Here is a 24,184-nt window from a genome sequence, read left to right on the forward strand (position 1 = left end):
AGAGGGTTTTTGACCCAATCCTAAAGTTTTCTTTAGCTTCTTTTGAAAGTACCAGAAAGCAAGTGGGTCCCAAAGGAAAGGTGGTGAGAACAAACCTGGTCTGTTCATTGAGACTCTCATTCATCAGGGTGTTTGGGGGGAATCAGTTGCACTATTTCTGCCTTCTCTAGCCCAGTAAAGGACCCTGAAGGTGGCATCCCATCTCTGCTCAGGCCTTGGCTACGAGCGCTGCCCCAGATCTGTGTTCCTCTCTCAGCGCTCTCCTTGCACCTCAGTCTTTCTCTGTTTACTGAGAACCCCTGGTGTTTCTAAAGAAGTAGCCAAAGACACAGCATCAAAAATACAACCACAAAACTTTCCTGAAGTTTCCATCTGGACTGGCCGAGGGCAGTACAGGAAAAGTTCATGGAAAGAGTGTGATGCTTGTAAAGGAGAGGTAAAAGAATGTTTTTGAAAGACTGAAGTACTTGACAATTTGGATTTAATTAGTTAATCCAAACCAACCAATATTTATTGAATAACTCACACATGCCAGGCCCTGTGCTTGGTGCTTGGGTAGAAGAGGGAGCAAAATGCAGAGGTGTGTTCTCAGAGTTCAGGGTCACAGCATGCACACAGACCACAGGTTAGGACACCACATGTGACTATCATGGGATAGCGTAAAACACCAGTCACCTATAGTGGCTCTGCAGGGAACACCACTTTCTAAAGCCAGAAAGCTTACCTACTCTACTCTTGGACACAGTGCAGTAATAGATTTTAAATGACATTTAAAAACTTAAATCTGAAAAGTATTTTCCAAATAATTAGGCTAGTTGATGGCTTAGTTCCAAATTTAAAAAGTTTAAAAAGAATAATGACAATTTACAAAGAAAGAGGGACAGGGGAAAAAAAGGAAAGAAAGAAAGAAAATAGAGATAAAACTTAATTAACCAAAAGTTAAAGATTATTGAGAAATATAAGAGTTGCCTCTTAAATAAGAACTTGTATGATAACATAAAACAGTCTCTTATAAATCTAAAACAAAATTAGAAATATGGAGGGAAAATAACAGGAAATTTACACATGAAATGGTGCATTTGTGTCTAATAGATTTGATAATTTCATTGAAATGGATACTTTATGGGCAAAATTTTAAACCACCAAAATCAACCCGTGAAGCAGAAAATCTGAAATAATCTACATCTATACAGAAAATTAGAAAATTTATGGAAGCATAGTTTCTGTGGCTTAACTATCCCACCATTAGTTTCTAGGGACCATTAATAATCTTGAGCTTTTCCAGGGCATAGAGGAAACTGCAAACCTACCTATTGCCAAAACCTGGTAGTAAGAGAAGGATACCTGAGTGTGTTTGTAGGCATTGACAAATCTCCTCCTTCAACTCAGAGCATTAGGAAGGTAAGGAAATGTAGTATTAGATTTCCATGCTAACACTTCCCACCAGTAGGTTAAAGGTGACAATGAAAATAGCATCAACCCAGTGCCTTAAATGAGTAACCCAGTGTCTTACTTTTTAAAGTGAAGGATGCTTCCAGCCCTCCGAGTGTCTGGTACATGGCTGGTGGAAATGTATATCAACACTTAGCAGCATACAATAGGTTTGTGTTTTGTTTTTTGAGGCAGGGTCTCACTGTGTTGCCACAATGGCCTTGAACTCACAAACTAACTGTCTTGGAGTTGCTTGGATTACAGGTATATGACACTATGTGTAGCACCATACAAAGTTAGAGAAGATCCCAGACAATTAGCCAGTGTCATTCTTAGCATTGGCGAATTCCTTTTCTCAATGGTAGTGATACCCATAAGAAAGAAGAGCACAGGCAAAGCAGACAACTTGATGTCAAAATCCTGATCCCAGTATGGATGCCGTGTGTGACCTTGGGCAGGTTACTTACTTTCTCTATACCTCTATAAAATGGGGAGGAGAGATTGTATTGTTGTGAGCATTTATTGAGTTTAATATATGAAAAGTGTAAAACAGCACTTGGAATATGGTAATATTATGGCAAGATTCCAATAAATCACTGAGTCGATCTTAAAGCAGGAGATGGAAACTTTATTCACCAGCTGCAGATCCGGATCCATCAGCTGGTGGGCCAAGGGGTAGGCTGCAAGTCTACACCCTTCAAACTCCTCTTGGGGTTTGAGTACACCTTTTATAGTCCAAAATCATTTTAATCAGAAGTGGCTGTTGTTCAAACCATAAATAAACGCCATGAGATCTAAAATCATAAGCAAAAAAGGGAGTGGACCAAAATGTCCCTAGTTGAGTACAAGTTAAAGAATGGTTACTAACATCTGAACAATCAATCTCTGACAGGGTACATTGTCCAAGAAAAATGGGAACCAAAGAGAATACTTTTACATTGTTTAAGAATTGGCATTTTGTGTTGCCAGACATGCTATGCTAAGCAACTATTGATGGGTACAGAGGTGGGGCTTTCCCATGGGAGAAGCATTTCTTATATGACATGGAGTCTCAGGGAAAAATGGAGTCTCTTTGGTCATTGCCCTTATAGTCTGGCCCATAACAGTAAGTATAGGTTGTATTTTGTTAACTCATGATTGGACAGTACTTTGGAAGTCTGATCATCTTGGTGAGATGTGAAATAAGAGTGTGACTCCTGTCCTGCAGAACCCAAGAGAATCAACTTTCAAATACTTGGACTTAATGAGGAGGTTCAGTTATATGACCAACTATACAACAAAAATTTAAATACCTGAAATTACTGCTTAATAAATATAATAGGAAAAATAAAGTAGAATAAAATATTTCTTTTAAAAGCAAGATATTTGCTGGGTGTAATGGTGCATACCTATGTTCCCAGCAACTCAGAGGCTGAGGTAAAAGGATGGCAATTTCAAGGCCAATCTCAAAATAAAAACATATAAAAAATAAAAAATATAGCAATAAATAAAAGGACTGGGATGTAGTTCAATGGTAAAGCATCCCTGGGTTCAATCCCCAGTATCAACCAAAAAAAATTTTTTTTGAATGAAAAACTAAACCTATACAACTATATTGAGAGATATAAAGACTTAAAAAAAATAGATACACATTTTAAGTTTTTCCAAATTAACATACAGATTGAATATAGCTTCAAATGGAGTTATTCCTGGAAACTTGTCAATAGATGATAACAGCTAATGTAACTTTGTTATAGAGGACTGTGGAAAGATTTGCCTTGGCAGTTATTAAAACGCCCTAAAACTTACAGTAATTAAAGTAGTATGGTACTGGAACCAATAATTGGAAAAGTAAATAGAATGGAATAGAAATCCTAAGATAGATCCCCATAAGAACTTAGTATATGATAACAGAAGCAACACAAATCAATAAGAAAGGTTTTGGAAAAACAGGCGTTTTGAAGAAAAAATATTAAGTTAGATCCTAGCCTTAAAGCATGTACCACAATTTCTTCCAGGTGAATGAAGTATTAAATGTAGTAAAAAAAAAAAAAAAAAAAATCTTAAGCTACAAGGAAGGAGCATATGCTTATCTGATCTTGTAATGTGAAAGCAAAAGAATGAAGGAAATCAGTGGGAAAAAGATTGTGCATACATCACACACTTTAAAGAACTAAATTATAGACACAGTTAAGGGTAATCTGAGGGGATATTTGAGTGTCATAGACATGTGATGAACATCTTCAGTGTGCAGAAGTCAGGCACACAGAAACAACACTGAATAAACAAACATCTCTACACAGTAGGAAAAAAGAGCAATTTAAGTGAAAAGACAATTTTAAAGCAGAATCACTGTAAACAATTTGTATGAAAAATGTTTGATTTGACTAGAATAAAAAAATACTACCTGTAACATTTGTAATTGGAAAAGGTAGAGTAAATAGATGTTTTCAGAAAGTGTTGATAGAAGTGTAAATTGATATAACTTTTTTAGAAAGCAGTTTGGAAATATGCATTAAAAGTAAGTCATAGTCATTGACATAGAGATTCTACTTAAGGAATTGTGCTCTCAGGAAGCAGTCACAAGTGTGAGTAAGATTCACATAGCAAGGGTACAGTGTGCCTGAAGTTGACAGATACACTTACAACCAAATGCTTCTCCCATGTGTTGCAGTCTTATGCTTGCGTGCTACGCGGGACATCTGGATGTTGTGAAATACCTCCGCAGACATGGGGCTTCCTGGGAGGCTAGAGACCTGGGCGGCTGCACAGCTTTGCACTGGGCTGCAGATGGAGGCCACTGCACTGTGATTGACTGGATGATAAAGGATGGCTGTGAGGTACAGGGCCTGCCTTATTAGCCACACAGGACTGTTCAGAACCTGAAATTCCATTCCACAGGGACTAGGAGAGTCAGGACCTTTGATTGGCCCAACTTAGAAATGATGGAGAAAGATCTCTGACCTAACTTAGAAATGATGGAGAAAGATCTCTGACCTATCAGTGAGAAGACTCCTGAAATCTTAGAAAAAAAGAGATCATTGTGGCATTGATTTGACAGTAAGGCTTCCGGTTATCTTGGATTTTGGTTTCCTCTAGGAAGAAGGAACGAGGCTGGAATTGGAGCGGGACCAGATGTGTCTACTCCTTTGTTTATTCCTTTGTTCATTTGCTTATTTATCTCTTATGCACCTGTCACCAAGGCTTCACTGAGCATCTTCCACCTACCAGATATCATCTTAAATGCTGCAACACAAAGATGTTAAGAGCTCTCCCAGGCTCAGCACTTGTTGTTGCTTCTAAAACTAGATCATTTTTACTTAGTTTGCATTAATCATTATAGTTTCCAAAGGGCAAGTGGCCATGTGAAGAATGGAGGCTCTCAGCTGTCAATCTTTACCCAGGCCTGTTGATTTGCTTGTGTTTTCATGTCAGCAGGAGGTACAAATCTGATTTAGCAAATAGAAGTCATGTTGTATGAACTTCTATAGATATGTGAAAACGGCTAGTTATAATTAGATCAATTATGGTAACTGCTGATAGCTCTGGAAATTCTCCAAAGGCTTGGACTAAAGATTTCAAGGCATAGAAATAAAGAATGACGGACAAAATGCCATGCTAACTGATTACCAGGCAGTGCGCAGAGTCCTGAGAAATTAAGTTGATGACCTGGAAAATCAATCCAATTCGAGCAAAGTCACATCTCCCAGAAGATGTTAGTATATTTATTCTAGTTTGTTCCCAAAGTGTGACTGAAAGAAAGCAGGTCTTATGCTGTGGAATCTCACTGGTTCCTGCCACTGCTTTGGGAGGGTGGAGAAAAAGGCCCCCTTGAAGGGGAAAAAAATTCAATTATTAAGACAAGCCCTTTTTCTTACCTTTCATGTTTCCTTATATTTTAGAGACATGCACAAGAGGTCAGAAGGCTTTGCCTCTGTGTGCTAGCAATAATACCATGTTCCCCTGGTTTGGTTTATGATGAGCCGAGTTCTGCTCTGGACCCAGTAAGAGTATGATTAAAGAAAATCAATCAGTCTCAGATGATTGAAGAAAAGGATCCAGATGAGGGCAGGTTTCTGCTGTGAGCATCTCAATACTGGAGCTTTGGAAATGTAGGCTCTCTGGGCTTCAGACGAGCCCAATTCTCTGGGATAAATCCATCTTTCCATCCAACAGAAGCCGTGTTGCAGATAATAAATCCATAAGTGTAGGTGTGTGTGCTGAAGATCTCCGTGTGGCTGGCTAGTGGGGGTGTCCACGGCATTTCTGTGTGCTTGCAGATGGCTCACCTGAGACTTCTGAAGACTGGAGCCCAGCAGGGTGTAGCCACCCCCTTCCCAAATGTGATGGTTTTATACTGAGAGTGAATGATTTACTTCAATAGGGAACATTTCTACCTATGAGCCATGTGACTTCTGAGGTTTGGTTTGATCATTTCTAAACCAGAAGTAGAAATACCTACTCCTGCTTAACCCTCGGGACCAAAAGAGAAATTGTGTGGGAGTGTGCTGGGAAGCGTGGGCGGCAGCTGGTGTCCTGATTTCAGCATTCCAATGGGATGAGCTCTGGCCTGTAGGTGGTTTGTTTGCAGGAGGCAGAGCGCTGCTGCAGTAGGTCATCTCCTGCCAGGCCCTGTTCGCCAATCTCCTCTCAGGCTTCACTAAAGCTAGGCCGTCCGAGTCATTCTTTCAGTCTGTGTGCGAGGGTCTGGGCTCGCCCGTGTCTTCAGCACCTCTCTTCATGGGTTGGTTAGGGCTTCGATGGAATCATGAGCAGCAACATTTGCACTTTCTCATTCTACAGCATTTCTTTTAAAACACTAAATTGATAGAGTTCAGTGAGGAGCAGAGGTTTGGGAAGTGACCAACTGTATTACTTCTTGGAGAGGCACTGGGTTAGTGGCTCTTCAGGTTGGAGTTTGTGTAATGGGTCTGGTCACTGTGCTTACTGTAGTTCTCCTGCTTTGAATAGAAGTATCGTTAAACACAAGGGTGTGTACATGCCTTATTCCAGAAAAGAACTGAAGCCCACCTACAAAGATGCATAAAAATAAGCATTGTTTAGACGGGTGAAGAAAGCTAGGCAAGGAACGCACCTCAGGGAGTTCCCATGGGCCAGGAGCAAGGTTCCAGATGAAGAGCTGCCCCAGCCTGGCTGCTTCTCCAACTCACAGAAGGAAGATCTGCTTGCCCCGACTCCCCCGACTCCCCCGACTTAGTGGCAGCCTGTCAAGACTCGGTACAGGTTCACTGAACTGCAATCCCCTGATTCTCACCTAGATGCAGTGAGTAGATGCAGAAGAATCGCATTAGGGGGTCTCCGCTCAGCAGACGCCCTAAGGTGATTCTAACACATCTATCACTGCACCTGGGTGAGGATTGGGCGAGAACCTGCACCCAGCCTGGAGAGGCTGCCTGCTGAGTCGGGGGACGGGGCAAGGGGACCTTCCTTCTGTGAGTTGGAGAAGCAGCCAGGCTGAGTCAGCTCTTCATCTGGCCCACAGGTGGATGTTGTGGACACTGGTTCAGGGTGGACGCCGCTCATGAGAGTCTCTGTGGTGTCGGGCAGCCAGAAGGTGGCCTCGCTCCTCATTGAGGCTGGGGCGGATGTGAATGTGAGAGACAAAGATGGGAAGACACCACTCATGGTACGCCTTTCCCCCGAAGGCCAGAGCTTTTCTACAATTGGACATTCTTGTGAGTTTGGTGGCTCATTCCTAGGCCCTGGGTCTGGTTGCGTGTGCTCCTGCCAGCCAGCCTTTTAATAAAGGTATGAGGGGGTCACTTTTTTTTACTATGAGGTCTCATTATATTGCTTTGGCTGACCTCAAACTCCTGGGCCCAGTGATCCTGCTGCACAGCTGGAACTGTAGACACGCACGGCTGTGCCTGGCACTGTGTCGTTTCTGTTGTCTTTCAACAAATCCTCCTTTAAGGATTGTCAGCCTTGGTCCCTAGGGCCACGGTAGGATCAAAACAGCTGGTTTCCTGTGCTGGCCTGGTCTTCCCCGTGTCATTTGAGTGGGGAGAGGGAGGTGGCCCTTCCCTCATCCTAGCAGTTGTGATGCCCTAGATGGAGCAGGACACAGGCCTGGCAGGCAAAGCTGGTGACCCAGCCAGCTCTGCCCTCCTCAGCTGCGGGGCCCTGCATTTGCCTGTGCACCCTTCCTGCGGCCTGCACCCCCGGGGAGAGGAGCGGGCCTCACCCAGCACTGCTGTCTTTCAGGTGGCTGTATTAAATAATCACGAGCAGTTGGTTGAGTTACTTCTTGACAAAGGGGCAGATGCAAGTGTGAAAAATGAGGTAAATAATCTCTATTGAAAGATTTTCCTTGGGGAAGAAAGAAATACATAAACATATGTATATAAATATATACTTATGTATATTCTAATATATATTTTCATCGTTTCCTCTTTCAGTTTGGCAAAGGGGTCCTAGAAATGGCCAGAGTGTTTGACAGACAGGTGGGGATGCCCTTCTGCCCAGCAAGGCTAATTTTGTAGTACTTTCCAAATCACAAAACCCACCAAAAATTTGGAGGATATTCACTTGCTTGTCTTGTTTTTCTAGAATGTAGTCTCCTTATTAGAAGAAAGGAAAAAAAAGCTGCCTCGGAAGTCCTCTGTCCACTGATCAGAGCACCAGCTGCCTGAGAAATTCAAGCAAAATAAAGCAAAAAGTGACTGTTGAACTGGACGTGATATTCTGCATCCTTGAGGGCTGTATATTTATTTATTTAGTTGAAGACTCACAGTATTTTTTTGTAACAGACAACTATTCCCACATTGAAATACATCTTTTTACCTAAGCTCGCGCACATGTGTTCTCATCATTGGGCGTCTACAGAGCAGGACTGTTTTCTTGCACTTGTGCTTTGGAGTTAGACGTGAAACAAAATATTTATGCACTGGCGCTACGTAAACATGCACGGGGCCTTCTGGCTTCTGGCCTGCAGCTGTCCTCTGAGCCACTGCAGGCCCCTGGCGTGCTCTCACTCATGTGTTTTCTGTTATCCACCCCGACCCCCCTGGGCCGCACTGCCAGGCTGCGTGCCCCTGTGCAGTGGTGCTCCTCCTTAGAGTCCAGGAGTCTTCTCTTCGGCTCCTGGCCTCACATCAAAGCTCGAGGTGCTTATCTCAAGACTCTGATCCTGTCCTGCTCATGGGGAATGGTCCAGGTCAGTCTTGCAGAATGGACCTGTCTGTGCGTGTGTGTGCACACGCTGAAGCTCTGATAAGAAAAGCCCCAGCTGCCGGATCTGATGACTTTGCTGAAATGTAGAGCAGAAAGCTTTGAAGCTGAGGGCGCAGTTTGTAGACAGTTGGGGTGACTGCAAAAGGACTGCTGGTTGGGAGCTTAAGACAAACTCGGTGGAGCTTTCACTCAGCAAAGATGTTAGAGGGCCTACCATATGCATTTCTCCTCCTCAGAGACAAACTAGTTAACTTGGCCTCTGAGTAGACCAGCTGCAAAGGTCTGCACAGGAGTGAGATTTTTCTGGATAATGGAGAGACCAGTTAAAAGGTCATTAGAGCTCCAAAACTTTTTTTTTTAAATTTATTTTTTATTAGCTACACAGGACAGTACAGTGATCTTGACAATTCATACATTTGAATCAAATGGGGTATAATTTCTCATTTTTCTGATTGTACAGTTTGCAGAATCACATTGGTCATACAGTCACCTATACACATACAGCAATAATAAGTGTATTTTATTCTGCCCTTCCAAAACTTTTGAGAAGGGGCATAGAGAAAACGCATGATTAATATTATTGATGCTAGCAATTTTCAGCTCTGTTCCATATAGTTTATGGAACATTCACCTTAAGTTGATTCACTGGCGTTTTACCTTTTGTACAAATGCATCTCTCTCTATATTTGCTAGATTTGATTTTAAAACCTAAAAATTAGAGCATCTTCACACTTTGTAAAGCCTTCCTCTCCCTTTTCCAGGGTCAGTGTCAACGTCCCCCTTGATTTCATGCTTTGGTCTGTTGTAGGTTGCATTTGCTAACCAGGCATGCTCGGCACATTCCTTCTGGCTGACACCAAGCTTGGCAATGTCTTGCACCCTCTGGGCTAGATTTTGAACCATCCTCACACCAATGAGACTGTCTCGTTGGTTATGGCGGGCTGTTGGGTTCTGTGAGCTTATGTGCTATGTCTATTTGCTCTTTCTCTTTTTTTTGCTTAATGATATTTGAAGGTGGTTAATAAATAGCCTGTTTTAATTTTCCCTAGGAACAACTCATGGTTTTATTCTTTTTCTACTTTATAAATTCATTTCTTCTGTTTTTTGTTTTGTTGTTATCAGGGATTAAATCCAGGGGCTCTTAACTACCGAGTCACATCCCTAGCCCTTTTTATATTTTGTTTAGAGACAGGGCCTCATTGAGTTGCTTAGGACCTCACTAAGTTGCTGAAGCTGGCTTTGAACTAGCGATCCTCCTGCCTCTGCTTTCCGAGTTGCTGGAATAACAGGTGTGTGCCACTGTGCCTGTTGATAACAAGCATTTTGCAGTTCTGGCTTTTGTTATTTGTTACTGTGTGGGTGCTAGGGATGGGACCCAGGGCCTTGTGTGTGGTGGGCCAGCACTCTACCCCTGAGCTATATTTCCACCTTCTTCTGTTCCCCTCACCCCCAGGAGGCTTATTTTGTTGTCCCTTTTATAACTTTTTTGTTAGACATTAAGTTCATTCATTTTCATCTTTTTTTGCTTAGCAATACATATTTAAGGTCTGTGAATTTTCCCCTAAGCACTGTTTGTTTTATTACTGTGAGAATTTTTTTTTCTAAGCCTTCTTGATCGAAAGATTCAATTGTGAGTGTTTTAGTCGGCTTTTGTGAAGCTGTGACCAAAGAAACCTGGCAAGAACAACTTTGAGGAGAAAAAGTTTATTTTGGCTCATGGCTTTAGAGGTTCAGCCTATGGTTGGCCAACTCTATAGCTCTGGGGCCTGAGGTGAGCAGAAAATGGTGGCAGAAGGTTGTGGCAGACAAAGCAGTTCGGGGAATGACAACCAGGAAGCAGAGAGAACTCTGCTCTCCAGAGACAAAACAAACCCCAAAGTCATGCCCCCAGGGACCCACCTCCTCCAGCCACACCCCACCTGCCTACAGTTGCCACCCAGTTAATCCCTATCAGTGGATTAATCCACCATTAGGTTATGGCTTTCATAATCTAATTATTTCACCTTAACATTCTTGCATTGTCTCACACATGTGCTTTTGGAAGACGCCGCATATCTTAAACCATTATAGAGTACTTACTAAATACAAATTTCCTGGGCCCATCTTGGGCTCACTGGATTGGAATGTTTCAGGAAAGGGACACCCACAATGGTGTGGGTGACAGGCACCATTCTCCTATGGGTAAGGGACCTTAACACGTATGTATCACAGATGAGTTCTTATAGTGCAAGGATTTTTGAGAAATATACCCAGACTGTATGCTATTTCAAATGTTCTAATTCGTTTTCTTCTAGATAATCTAATTCACTTTTGACTAAACAATCATTACATTTCTAGGACACAGCATTATTTTTTTTGAGGATTTCTTTCTTCCTTTCTCCCCCCGAGGCACTTGGAATAAAGTTCTATTCTGTGTGTTTGGAGTATCCCATCCCATAAACTTATTCCCTAGATTTGAGGTCATCCTTGTACTTATATTGTGTCTAGTTTGTCGTGAGTGGAGAGTGGTAAGAATAAAGACCTTTTGTTCTTGTTACCATTTTGAATATGTGTTTTCTGCAGTTTTCTTTATGAAGTTGGGTGCTATTTTTATAAGTATTTATCCATCACATTTAGATTTTCATTGCCTGTTTGTTTGATATGTCTCTACTGCTACTTTTTGAATTTATCTCTTATCTGAATAAGGTAAGTTTTAAAATGTTCTTCGATGGGTTATGAATTAATGTTATTCAAATAATCAGTTTCCCCCCACTTATCAATGGTGTGGGTGAACAGGCACCATTCTCCTCATCTGCCCAGTCCCTGATGATTGGCAGATGCACCCCTTGCTTATCACCCACCCCACCTACTAGCTGTTCTTAATTTCTTGTGCATTGCTCCAAAATGTCTTTATGCACTTATAAACAAATGAGAATATAGATACATTTTTTTCTACTTGAGTTGTTCCCTCCATTTTCATAATATCCTCAATAACGAACAAGACACTCTTTATATTTACCTGTTTATCATTTATTGGATATAATATTCTTAACAATGACTTTTTATTGAAATAGCAAGTTGTGTTTACCTGTAGATCCCCAATATGAGAAACGTTTACAAAAGCAACAGAATGTAACATAAAAAGGTATGTGAACAAATTAGCAAACCAAAGCATTATAAATGGTTGAAGCACTGCAGAATGACTGTGCTGGTTGATGTAGCTGTAACTCTAATCTGTACTGTGCTAAACAGCCTGTGGTCAAGTTAAAGAATGGCCTTTCAGTTGCCACACGCCTTCAGACACAGGCTTCCTGACCACCTGCCAATTTGACCCTATAGAAGGAGTTAAGGAGCCGCTAGTTCTGCTCCCACCTGTCCTGCCTTGGAAACTTAGGGGTCGTTGTCTTTCTAACTTGTTTTTGCTGTGGCTGCTTATGACTGTGAACACAAAAAAGAAAAGAGATTCTGCTTTTTTGAAAACTAAAATGATCACATGATATTTATTCTTTTATTTGAATTTAAATATGCTAAATTGACTAAAAAATTTTCTTTGAGAGTTTCAGAGAACATAGAACATACTTCTTGAAGATGATGTGGAAATTCAGGGTGAGTTACAGGGCCTTCAGCCTGGGGAAACCAAAGCACTTTGAGAAGTCCTTTGTTCAATCTTCTGGCTGTCACTCTCCATTACCAAGGATTTTAACAGGCTCTATGCAGTATTTCTTTTAGTTTTTCTCATATGAAACAGGTTTATAATGACTGGATTTGAAGCTTCCAGTACTGTCCCAGAAGTAAAAGGGGGGTTTCCTCTACAAGAGGCAGGGAAGAGGCACATGCTCATGTGGGTAAATGCCTTTGGTTCTGAGTATGCGGCTCACAAATCTTAGTGTTACGTATTTCACTATTGGAATTTTCAAACAAGTTTAAAAGTAATACCTGTCGATGGGAACTTTGGAGTGACTCAGAGAAATTTGCATGCATAGCTAAATTGATTTTCTATGGCCAACTGCCCCTTCTCATTAGAACAAGGCATGGGGCGGGAGGTCACTGTGATTGATGTGCTTGCAGGAGGGACTCTGCAGGGGTCTTGGGTGCTGGAAGGGTTGCTCTGAGCTGTGATTCTGGAGAATGTTGGGCTTTGGGTGTCCAGTAGGTGGGCCCCATGGGGCTGCCATGCACTGCAACAGATGCCACTCTGGCTGATCTGAATTAGTGACTTCACTGCCGGGATTGGAGGGCCATTGACACTGAGTTTGGCCCAAGTTAGGCACTTGTCTGGTGACAAGGAAAGGCAAACAGATTTGAGCTTCTGGCTTACTGTGTCCAGGGGAGAGGATGCTGATGAGACATGGGGAGTAACTGGCAGCATGGGGACGGCTTCTAGCATGGGTATGGAGGAGAGAAGATGATACCTGCAGTTCCCCCGCAGTCAGTCACTGTGTGTGTGAGACTTCCAGCCTGAGTGACTTCTGGAAGGGCTGGTGGAACATTCATCTGGGTCACTTGCATCTGGCTAGAGCCATTGTGAGAGCAGTGAGGAGGGTTCTGCAGAGTAAGTCTGCCTTGGACTCTAGCAAAACTTAAGAATGAAATGGGTCTCACTAGGAGAGTCTGCAAGAGATCGGGGTGCATTAGGACAGTCTGGCCCAGCTTCCCAAGCATCATGCATTCCCCATCATCGGGGTCCCCTTGGCTGGGAGTGCCTGGTAAGCATCAGTGGAGCGGCTGGAGGAGGCGCAGGCATTACAGTGGGGGTCAGCACCATGGGGGATCTCTAATCCCTGATGCAGATCAGAGTCTTAGCAATTTTAGGGAATGTGCTGATTTGTTAGAGAACAAAGCCTGAGAATTCCGGATGAAGTTAAAAAGGCATAATAATGTCCCCTTGGAGACTAGTCAGGAATATTTATTCCCATATAGTTTAATTTGTTGCTTTGCGGTCTCTCTGGGGAAGTCCCACTGGGACAAGGGACCTGCGTGTGAACATGTTGACAATGGACAGCACTAGGCCTTGTTTCTCTTGGTTGCCACAGTCTGGCTCAATGTGTTGGGAAAACAAGAACATTTTAGCAGATAAATGGAATGCCTGGAAGGTTGGCCATGCACCTCTCCGTGGAGTGAGGCCCTGTAACCTGCAGCTGTGGCTGGAGATAGGAAGAAAGGTGAGTGGCCTTCCAGCCTGCTTTTGAGTTTAGGCACTGAACTTTCTCAGTAATGGTTTTATAAAACTCAAAACAACTGTGTCATTTTTCCCTGTGAAGTATTTTAGAAATATTAAAGAATAGTCATATTGCCACTAAAATAGAAGTACTGAGTTTTGTTCCCATTGTTTATAAAAAGTGAGAGAAAACCCCTTCCCACCAAGAAAAAACAACCCTAAGTTATTGGTTCCTAAGTTACATTAAAATGGAAGTTATTGCTAAATATGCTTTATTTGATAAATATTGAATTTTGAAAGTATTCCTTTAATAATATTATCTGTGTATTATAAGGCATTATTAGGCTTAAATATATTCTTATTAGAAATAATTTGCATGGCTCTATAAAAGCAATTAGTATTTAGAGATAAAACTGTGTCATCAGCCATAACCACAAAGTGGCCATTGATGACATGGCAGAAGATCACAGTTTTAACCTCCTTTAATACCAAACTCTTCCTGGTTCTCTGGAACAAAAGCACAGTAATTACAGTTCAGAAAGAACAAAAACAGAAAAGGCAGTTCCTATCCTCCCTGTTCCGTGCAGGAGGAGGAGGGTGAAAGTGCCGGAGCTGAGGCGTGGGCGAGAAGGCGGCAACGTCCACACCAGGAAATTCTGTAAACTTTTCAATAGTGTGTGTTTTGGCCTTGACACAATTACTAAATGTAACATCAGTTAGTTATAATAATTCTGTATGTATCTCATCCACAGTAGTATCATCTAACGTGGCTTTACTTTTTAAAGAAAATAATTGCATCTGTTTATTAAAACATACGCATGCTGCAAGAGTTGGAATGTCTTTGAGTTGGGTTACCTTTTGTGTGTTTGGACATAGATTTATTTATTCATAGTCATGAATACCACGTTGCCTAGATATATGGGGGGAGCATTGGCAAAGTTAAATGTAGTTTCGTTTTCTGGAAGGCAAACCAAGTTTCCTGGTATGTATTTTTCTTTCTGCTTCAAGGCATAGGAAAACCATTGAAATGACCCTAAAAGAAGTCTCATCATGAAACACTCAGTGAATTGCGGAACTGCTGTCAATTGCCTTCTAATGTGAAAACTAGTCATTCATGATCTCACAGAAGACGGTGAGGGCCAGAATGGCATTTTGCCTTATCTGAGTATTTTTGTATTTTTCATGCTATTAGATCCAGGCATCTTAAACATCCTAGGAAATGAGACACTGGGAGAGTGAAATGTTTGGAGGGGCTGCTTGCCCCAGCTGGCCTTTGGTGAAAATACGGGGTTAGGAAATTGGTTTCCTGATCATACCTTGTGATGCTCAACAGGTAGGTGCCAATGTTTAAGATTCCAGCTGCCTAGCTGAGAAAATAGGGTGCTCCAGAGAGAACTTTATGGTCACTTGTGGTTCTTTGTCCACTACGTACTAATAAGAACAGCAGACAATCTGTGCCAGTGAGCAAGGCATTCCATTTAGTAGTTGTTTCTGTAAGTGTAGGGATTCTGCCTAATTTTTAATAAGTTGAACCTTGCAGTAAAAGGAGATTTTTATCTAAAGAATTGATTGACTAGATCTGGTTACTAGTTCACATCTGAAAAGAATTATGGTCCCATGGAAAGCCTCATCTATCTGTCTGAACATAGGGTCATCATATTACAGTTGAGAAGACAAGGTGGTAATTTGCTTAGCTCCAAACAGCACAGGGAGATGGTGGTTTGCAGTGCTGGGGCGGTGGCTTTCTTGTAGAAACACCACCGTTCCCAATCTAAATAATGTGCTGATGCCAGAACTGCATAAAGAGCAGCCAGAGAAAGAAGTTCTTGATGTTTCTATAAAGAAAACCTTGAGCAATCCTGCAGACTTCTTCCTTGTTTGCTTTCCAAAGGGGCCCATGGCAGCTCAGCTCAAGGTCAAGTTTCTGCCTGGCCTAGTGTTCCAGGTTCTCTCCAAAGCTTCCTGGCCCCAAACCAGGTCATTCACCGCTCCAAAGTCCAGCTGCTAGGGGCTTGTCAGCGTGTAGGCACCGAGGGCCTCACTGAAGGCCAAGTGCAGCCCTGGCCTGGGGGTTTCAGAAAATCACTCGAGGTTCTAGCAGGGGTCCTGAGTTGTGTCTGGTACCATTAACACAGCCGTGGGGAATTAGCAACTGCTTTCTAATAAAGCCTGATCAGAAAGTAAACAACTGGTCCAGAATCCCATCAAGCAGGATATTTCAAGTTCACTAAAATATTAAAAGCACAACAAGCCTTCCTTCCATGGAAAACTCAGTGATGGTAAAAATGCCTAGTACAGTGCACTGCACTGCAATAAACATTCTGCATAAATTAATAATTTACAAGTACCTGAGCGAATACACAGAGCACCATAGCACAGCACCGACGGCAGTAGCTCAAAGTTCTTGAAATAATGGTGTTTTAAACATATTAAAAAAAAATTCTAAAAGTTGGTACAAAAAGTCACTCCATGTGGAGTTGAAAGATAGTGCAAACTTCTGTCTTCACTGTTGAACGAAGGTGTCAGCTTGCTCCTCACTGAGGAGAGGCGCTGTGGGTGGGTCTGGGCACGTGGTGTGGATACTTAGGAGCAGGTCTGAATTAAAAGCAGTGAAGAGGAGAAAGCAAAGTTGTAGTTAGAGGTCTTGAACAGTTTCTGCAGACATTGAAATCTGGGGTGGGAGAAGTCTTTTCCCACACTCCTAGGCCAGATCCCATCTGGAGGTCTGGAGACCCGCTTGCTTTTGGCAGGAGTGTCAGATCCCATCAGGGACTTTTCTAGAGCTTCAGAATTCCCAGTGGTTTACAACAGATGCCACCAGAGGAGCCCTCTCCAATGATACCCTCTCATGCTCCAGTTGATTCTGGAACAGCACCGTCCAACAGAAAAAAAGGGTGTGAGCCACTTAGGTAATGTTTTCTAGTAGCCACATGAAAAAAGCAAAGAAATAAAATTATTATTAAAATTAGTTTAACTCAATATATGTGGAATATCATTTCAAAACAGGTCATAAAGTTGAGAGAATTGGCATTTTAGAGGAACTAAGACTTCAACGTTCAGCATGTGTTTACACCGACAGCATAGTTTGACCAGTCACAAATGCCCAGTGGCTACTGGGTTGAACAGAGCAGCAGATAACCAGAGCAAAAGTAGGGCACATGGGATCCCTCCAAAATTAATGTGCAGGGCTGGGGTTGTGGCTCAGTGGAAGAGCACTTGCCTGCATGTGAGAGGCACTGGGTTCAATTCTTAGCACCACGTATAAATAAAAGAAAGGTCCATTGACAACTAAAAAAAAATTTTTTTTAAACAATGTGCAGGACAAGATTAAATAGGCTTGCCTTGCTCTCAGTGACAACAGAGGCAAGACAGTCCACTACTTGAGGGCATTTAAATAAGGAGCCTTTCCTTCATCAAGTCCATGTAAAGTAGTATATTTGACTTTAAACAGAATAAGGAAAGTAACTTTAAGATCAACATATAAACCACAATGAAATAACTAGGATGCTATGCAATCTTCCTGTGTTTCTGCAGTTGGGAATTAAACTATTGTACTGACCTTTTGACCAGCTTTATCTCTGAGATTTATTAGGCAGCTATTTCTTCCATAGGCCAAAAATTCTTCCCAAGAGCTGTAATGAAATCACTAGTGTGTCCTCCCCTCTGGAGAGGAATTACTGAGCACAGGGCCCAGCCAACAGTACCATTGGTTCTTTTGAGCTTGAAAAGCAAGTGTCCTGCCAAGGGGCACACAGAGGAGCCCTGGGCCTCTTTGTGCTGGTGAGCGTTGGACAACTTGCCAGGGGCTGGGGGAGCCATGCTGCAGTGTTTGACCATTTCCTTGGTGTAAATGCTCCCACTGTGGCTGATTCCAAGCTACCATCATCTTGTCACCAAACATGGAAGAGCTAGCTACGAGGGACCACCATGTCGTCAGATGTCTGCAACCCCAGTGGCGCAATTAGAGCAAAGGCAGTAAAAAGAAGTGGAAGGGATGTTCTCAGAGTTCACTGCCTGTGCTTTCCCTTGAGTTTATACAAACATTCAACGGTAAGTTTATATAATGCTTAACATTGACCTGGTTTAACACCTACCTTGCAAAATTTCAGCACATTTAATAGCCGTCACCAACCAGCTTGAGCCAGCTCCAAGTGTTGAAGTCCCTGGCCCTCGCAGAAAGTGCCCTGGTGATGCCTGCTTTGGTGACTCATGCTGACTGCTGCCTATTTTTGTAACCATATCCTACCATTCCCAGTTAATTGGACTACAGGAAGCATGGCTTTTGCCCACAACACTTGTCCTGCCTTAGTTGCTTTAGCTGCCTTCCCCTGTTTGAGGGAGAGAGAGACCCCTACCTGGTAGGTGCAGGGCGGAGCCCTGGCTCCTGCTGTCCTGGGTTTCTGGAGGCATTGGTGAGCCGAGTTGTCCTGCTCAGAGGATCAGCAGGCAGAGGCTTCTGAGGAGGGTTGGGCTTCCGAATGCCCTGCAATAAACATAAGATTACTTGGGGTCCCTCAGCTCCATGACCAGACATGGACTTCAGGAGTGTCAGAGGCCCCAGGAAAGTGGGTTTTGAGAATGGCAAGTTGCTGTGTGTGGGTTTCATTTGTGGACTGCAATCCCCTCACCTTCGCTAGTCTTCTCACCAGAATTTTCTCTAACATTTAAAAGATGTCTCACAGACTCGTGTAGTTACAAACATTCAAACATGGGTCCTCTGCTCCCATGGTACTCACAAGCCTTGGGCATTAGTTGACATTGGGGTTCTCTGCCAGGGCCCCCCAGGGGATGCACACTTGCCTGTGCCTTCAGGTGGCTCTTTGATTTATAAAAGCCCCAAATGAGAAGCTGGTGGAAGTCTTTCAGGCATCTCACTGATCCCTTCATGGCTTCAGAATGACGACATAGGACTGGCTGCACTCTGGCTGGGCTGAGTGAGGATGACCCTCTTTGCCCTTCCACACAAGCTCAGTACTCCACGTGCTTGGTGCCATGGCCTGGAGTTCTCCCTCCCACATATTTTTGGTGTTGTTCAGAAAACTGATGTAGTAGTTTGAGGGACAAGTAAAGCTCTCTGAGGAAGCTGAGGGGAGGTAAGCCTTGACCAGGGGCTAGTGCCTTCAGCTAGAGGTGGCAGGCAGAGCATGAACTTGGGGCTGTCTTACAGGGGGTAAGCTGTAGACCAGTGCAAATCCCTCAACCTCTGAATCGGAATTTCTTCCTCTGGAAAATGGGAGGAAACAAGACCTGTTGCAGAGCATAGTTGTGAGGACTGAATCATAATGCCTAGGAAGTTGGGAGGCCAGGCTTCCAACACAAGGACAGTACTATCAGCATTCCCTCAGCCACAGCTTTTAAAAAGCTTAATGGAAATATGAGAAGAGCAATGGAGGAAGTATAATAGCAAAACCTCAAGTCGTGTCTTTTCATGGGGCTCTACCCTTGGCCACCCCCTGGAGGGGGTGGGTCAGTAAGTGCCATATGTAACTCCCCGCTGGGGTCCAGGGAACTGGGAGATATCAAGGTAGAGTCTGCTTTGGGCCACTCATGAATGCATAGAAGTTCTATAGGAAATGGTGCTGGGACCTTCAGAGAGAAAACAGTCTAACAAAAAGTGCACTGGGAAGCTGGGGCTGGAGGATGGGTTGATCCCAGGCTGGGCCACATGGAAGACACTGTCTCAAAATTAAAAGAATAAAATTATGGCATTTGCAGGTAAATGGATGGAGTTGAATATCATGTTAAGTGAATTAAGTCAATCCCCTCAAACCAAAGGCTAAATGTTTTCTCTGATAAGTGGATGCTGATCCATAATGAAAGGGGGCATGGGAGGAACTTTGAATTGAACAGAGATCAGTGAGGAGGGGAAGGGGCATGGGGGTAGGAAATATGGTGGAATGAGATGGGCATCATTACCCTAGGTATGTTTGCATGAATGTCAGGTACAACCAGAGAAATGAAAGTTGTGGTCCATTTTTGCACAATGAATCGAAATGCATTCTGCTGGCATGTATAACTAGTTAGAACAATTTAAAAAACTAACCAAACAAAAAACCCACCCTAATCCAAATAACAAAGCACTATCACAGGACTCATATTTCATCATCCAGGAACTCTAAAATGACTTGGAAAGATGGCAAGATGACGACGGTTCAGAGGTACTCAGCTCTAACCTGCTGTCCCATGAGATCGAACCAAATCAACAGGTGTGCAGATGCGCAGTGAGGTAGTGGCGGGGGGGTTCATAGGAACTCTCTTTGCCCCTCCACACAAGCTCAGTACTCCACGTGCCAGTCTGGAGTTCTTTCACCCACATACTTTTGGTAGAATAGAATATAGCTGTAGGTGATTCCCCAAATACTGGATTTTAGAAGAAAGTACACTGACACCGGGATGGGCCCTGTGCTGGGAGTAAGACACCCTTCAGCAGGGAGTCCCAGGGACAACAGAGTTTGCCACCTGGCAAACATGAGACCTGGGGGCTGCACCGTGGGCTGTTGCAGGAGAAGAGGTCCCAGCGTTTCCACCAAGTTCATATGGTGCCGTAACAGGGAGTCATCTTCAGAAGGTCTCAGGGAATGGACTTCACTGCTTGGGAGGGAGGTAAGAAGTCCCTGTATTTTTTAACGTATCTGGGACCTAACAGCCTCTTCTTTTCACTGGCTCTGTGGTTGCCAACACTGAGAGTCAGCTTAGGTCCAGGGAAATGACTGTGATCTTTGGAGAATTAGACAGTGGGGATTGTGGCCCATGAGGCACAGGGGAGCAGAAGGCATTTCCATTTAAAATTGGTGAGTTGGCCTCTGTGAAGCCAGGTGTGTTAAGATTCACAAAGGGGTTGGGTCTGGGAGCACGACATCCCACCCTGGTGCAGGTTCCACTGATTTGGTCACTTCTTCCATGCTCAGAAGCATTCAGAGGACACACGCCCTGAGCACACTGGGTCTTTGAGTCAAGGGTGTGCAAATCCCATCAGTCTACAGGCTTGGTGCGTGAGAGGGGCTAGCAGGAGGCTCCTGCTGTCACCAAGCCCATCCCTTGAGAGTGGATTTAGCCCTTTCATGGATAACCTTACCTTAGCCCCGGGAAGGGCATAAAGGGGGGAGCTCACCTACAGACCCCTAACTGGTTTGGACAGTGTAGGCTGGAACTGAGAAGGGGCATTCCACACTGCGACAGCCTGACCCACCACCCGCCTCCATGCCTGGCGGATTCCAAATTGAGGTCCCAGAAAGAAGGGTCTACATTTTAAATACCTCGGCAAGGAAAAATATTTGACTTTTTCTTTTGTTTTCCTTTACTATTCTTTTCTTTCATACTTTTAAAAATTCTTTTTCTCTTCTTTCCTTCCCCCTTTTCAAAAAAAAAATTAATCTATTTTCATTAATGCCTAACAGTTTAGTCTGTTCTATATTATTGCTGCCCTTCCCTCACTATGTTAGTGGTGGTGTAGATGTTGTTTTTAAGAGGTTTTTAAGTTGTTGCTGGTGGTGGTTTTATCCTCTCAAAGTGGGGCTGAGGATTGAACCCAGTACTTTGAAAATGTTGGTAAGTGCTTGATGCTGAGCTATACCCCAGCCTAGTTGAAAGAAATTGTGACTCACTCTATCCAAGACCTTGTCCTGCTCAAACCTATCTCAACTTAAAAAAGGGGTGGGGGCGTGAGACTTCAGTTGGTGTCCCAACCCCAAAGTGGGGCCATTCACCCCCTTAGAAATAACACAACCGTCATGCCACCTCACTCAGGACAGACCCTCACGCAGGCTGCTCCCAGACCCTAGCAGACAGCACAGTGCTGACAAATCTGGAGGTGTAACGAAGAGTGTACCCGCTATACACCACTGTGTCATACCTGCCTGAACCAGCAGCGGGACCCCTCTCACTGGAGTCCAACAGAGAAAGGTGGTCCCTCAGGTTCTGACACAGTACCACAGTCAAAATTCACCAAGCACAGCCTAAAAAGCCACAGGCAACAAAAACCTACAACGCAAAGTCCCTTTGGAATTAAGCTCAACACTGCACAATAAGCCAGCAGCCCAGGGCACATCATCAAGAAAAAGCTGCCGAGAGCCTCCCATCCTACCACACTTGCAAAACTCAGCAACGAAACACAAAAACCAGGAAAAAACAAGGCAACACGGCTCCTTTCAAATCCATGACTCCCTAGTAACTGAACATAGATATTGAGGTGGATGCTATGCCAAAGAGTTAAAAAATTGTTAAAATGATCAATGAATTTAAAGAAGATATGAATAAACAGCTGGAGGGAACTAAGGAAGACAATGGATATGAAGAGCAATTCAATAGATTCTGACAAAGAGCCAAACAGACATCTTGAAAATGAAAAGTCCAATAAGTCAAAAGTTCAGTTGAAAGCTCACTGATAGACTATCCGGACTTGAAGACAAGGTGGATGAGCAAGCACAGTAATAAAAAAGTATGAAGAGAACACTCAAGATCTCCAGGACAGCATTAAGAGACTGACTTTACAACCCATGAGTTTAGAGGAGAAAGTGGAACCACAGGGGAATGTCATCAAAACCTCAGTGAAATAATGACAAAACATTTCCCAGATCTTGGGAATGATATGGACATCCAGGTGCTGTGGTCATTCAGAACCACCAATAGACATGACCAGAAAAGCACCTCTCCATGACATATAATAAGCTGCCAAAAATATAGAATGACAAAACAAAGAATATCAAAGACTACAAGAGTGAAGCTTCAATTCATGTATAAAAGCAGAACTATCCGAATAACACTTATCTCAGCAGAAACTCTAAAGGCCAGGAGGGCATGGAATGGTATATTTCAAGATCTGGAATAAAAACTGTCAACCTAGACTCCTATCTCGAGTAAAGTTACACTTCAGAAGGGAAGAAGAAATAAAGACATTTCACCATGAGCATTTGACTGAGAGAACTGTGACCACTAAACCAGAATTGCAGAAGATACTCAAAAGAAGAAAGACAGACATAAGGGCGTGGAAAATTATAAATCTCACTAGAAGAATAATTAAGCAAGTAAGGAATAGGGAAGAAAATATGTATTTCAGCAAACCACTAAGACGGGGCTGGGGTTGTGACTTAGCGGTAGAGTGCTTACCTAGCACATGTGAGGCCCTGGGTTCCATCCTCAGCACCACATAATGAATAAACAACAACACCCCCCATTAAGACAAATAAGAGAAACAATTCTCAAAACAACAGAAATAAAAACAATGAAATGACAGGATTTTGTAATTTCTTTAAGAACCCTAAAATGTAATGGTCTCAATTCTCCAATTAAAAGGTGCAGAACAGTTGGTTGGATGAAAAAAGCCTATTTTTTAAGAAATTCATCTCACAGGCAAAATGATGCGTATTAAAAGTAAAAGGATAGAGAATCATATTCCAATCAAATGGAATCCAAGAGCAGGCAGGAGGAGCTATACTTGTATCCAACAAATACTTCAAGCCAAAATTGGTCAGAAGAGACAAAAATTGTCACTACTTATTGATAAAGGGAATAATCCATCAAGAGAGATACTTACTGTAAATATATATGCACTGAATGTGAGAGGATACATTTTTTTTTTTTTTTTTTGGTACTGGGGATTGAACCCAGGAGTGCTTAACCACTGAGCAACATACCCAGCCCATTGAAAATACATTCTTTTTGACACAGGGTCTTGCTGAGTTTCTAAGTGCCTCACTAATCTGCTGAGGTGGGCTTTGAACTTGCAATCCTTCTGCCTCAGCCCTCCGAGTTTCTTGGATCACAGGCATGTGCCACTGAGCCTGGTGGGAAGACCCAATTTTATAAAACAGACCCCAATGAAATAAAAGTTGGGTGACTTTAATACTTCACTTTCACCAAAAGATTGATGTATTTTGTTGTTTGGAAAATCTGAGTTAAATGACACTATAGGTCAAAATGAACAGAGATCTACAGAATATTCCATATAACAACCCTGCTACATTCTCTCCATTAGCACATAGAACCTTATCCCAAATTGATTATATTTCAGGCCATAAGGCCAATATTAACAAATACAAATACATTGAAATAATTCCTTGCATCTCATCAGATTATAATGGAATGAAATTAGAAACCAGCATCAAGAGAAACTGCAGGAAGTATGCAAACATACGGAGATTGAACACTCCTGAATGAGCAGTGGGTCACTGAAGAAATCGGGGGAAACTAAGAAATTCCTAGAATCAAATGAAAATGAAAACACAACCTACCAGAATTTATGGGACACAGCAAAGGCAGTTATAGGGGGAATACTTACAGCTGTAAGTGCCTACAGTAGAAAACAGATCTCAAAGAGCTAATTTAGTGGCCCTAAAAAATAAGAACAAAGAAAATTCAAAATCAACAGAAGGGAAAATAAATACCAGAATAGTATTAAATGAAATAGAATAATAAAAGAATCAGTGGAAACAGAGTGGGTTTGCT

General features: G+C 42.8%; 2 protein-coding genes across 3 annotated transcripts in view; one reads left to right on the plus strand and one right to left on the minus strand.

Moving 5' to 3' along the window:
• Positions 1–8,178, plus strand: part of Fank1 (fibronectin type III and ankyrin repeat domains 1) — a 72,538-nt gene extending 64,360 nt beyond the window's left edge. For both annotated transcript variants that reach the window (XM_077105439.1, XM_077105440.1), the window contains exons 7-11: positions 4,085–4,250; positions 6,914–7,057; positions 7,636–7,713; positions 7,830–7,874; positions 7,981–8,178. In XM_077105439.1, coding sequence (XP_076961554.1) covers positions 4,085–4,250; positions 6,914–7,057; positions 7,636–7,713; positions 7,830–7,874; positions 7,981–8,043 — 496 coding nt within the window. In that variant the 3' untranslated portion in view covers positions 8,044–8,178. The remainder of the gene's footprint in view (positions 1–4,084; positions 4,251–6,913; positions 7,058–7,635; positions 7,714–7,829; positions 7,875–7,980) is intronic.
• Positions 8,179–11,662: 3,484 nt separating this feature from the next.
• Adam12 (ADAM metallopeptidase domain 12) overlaps positions 11,663–24,184 on the minus strand; it is a 312,364-nt gene continuing 299,842 nt past the window's right edge. Inside the window, exons 22-23 of the mRNA XM_077105443.1 lie at positions 18,097–18,224; positions 11,663–16,336 (exon numbers count right to left, since the gene is read on the minus strand). Coding sequence (XP_076961558.1) covers positions 16,276–16,336; positions 18,097–18,224 — 189 coding nt within the window. The 3' untranslated portion in view covers positions 11,663–16,275. The remainder of the gene's footprint in view (positions 16,337–18,096; positions 18,225–24,184) is intronic.

This window comes from Callospermophilus lateralis, chromosome 15, assembly GCF_048772815.1.
Source record: "Callospermophilus lateralis isolate mCalLat2 chromosome 15, mCalLat2.hap1, whole genome shotgun sequence".
Classification (NCBI taxonomy): Eukaryota; Metazoa; Chordata; class Mammalia; order Rodentia; family Sciuridae; genus Callospermophilus; species Callospermophilus lateralis.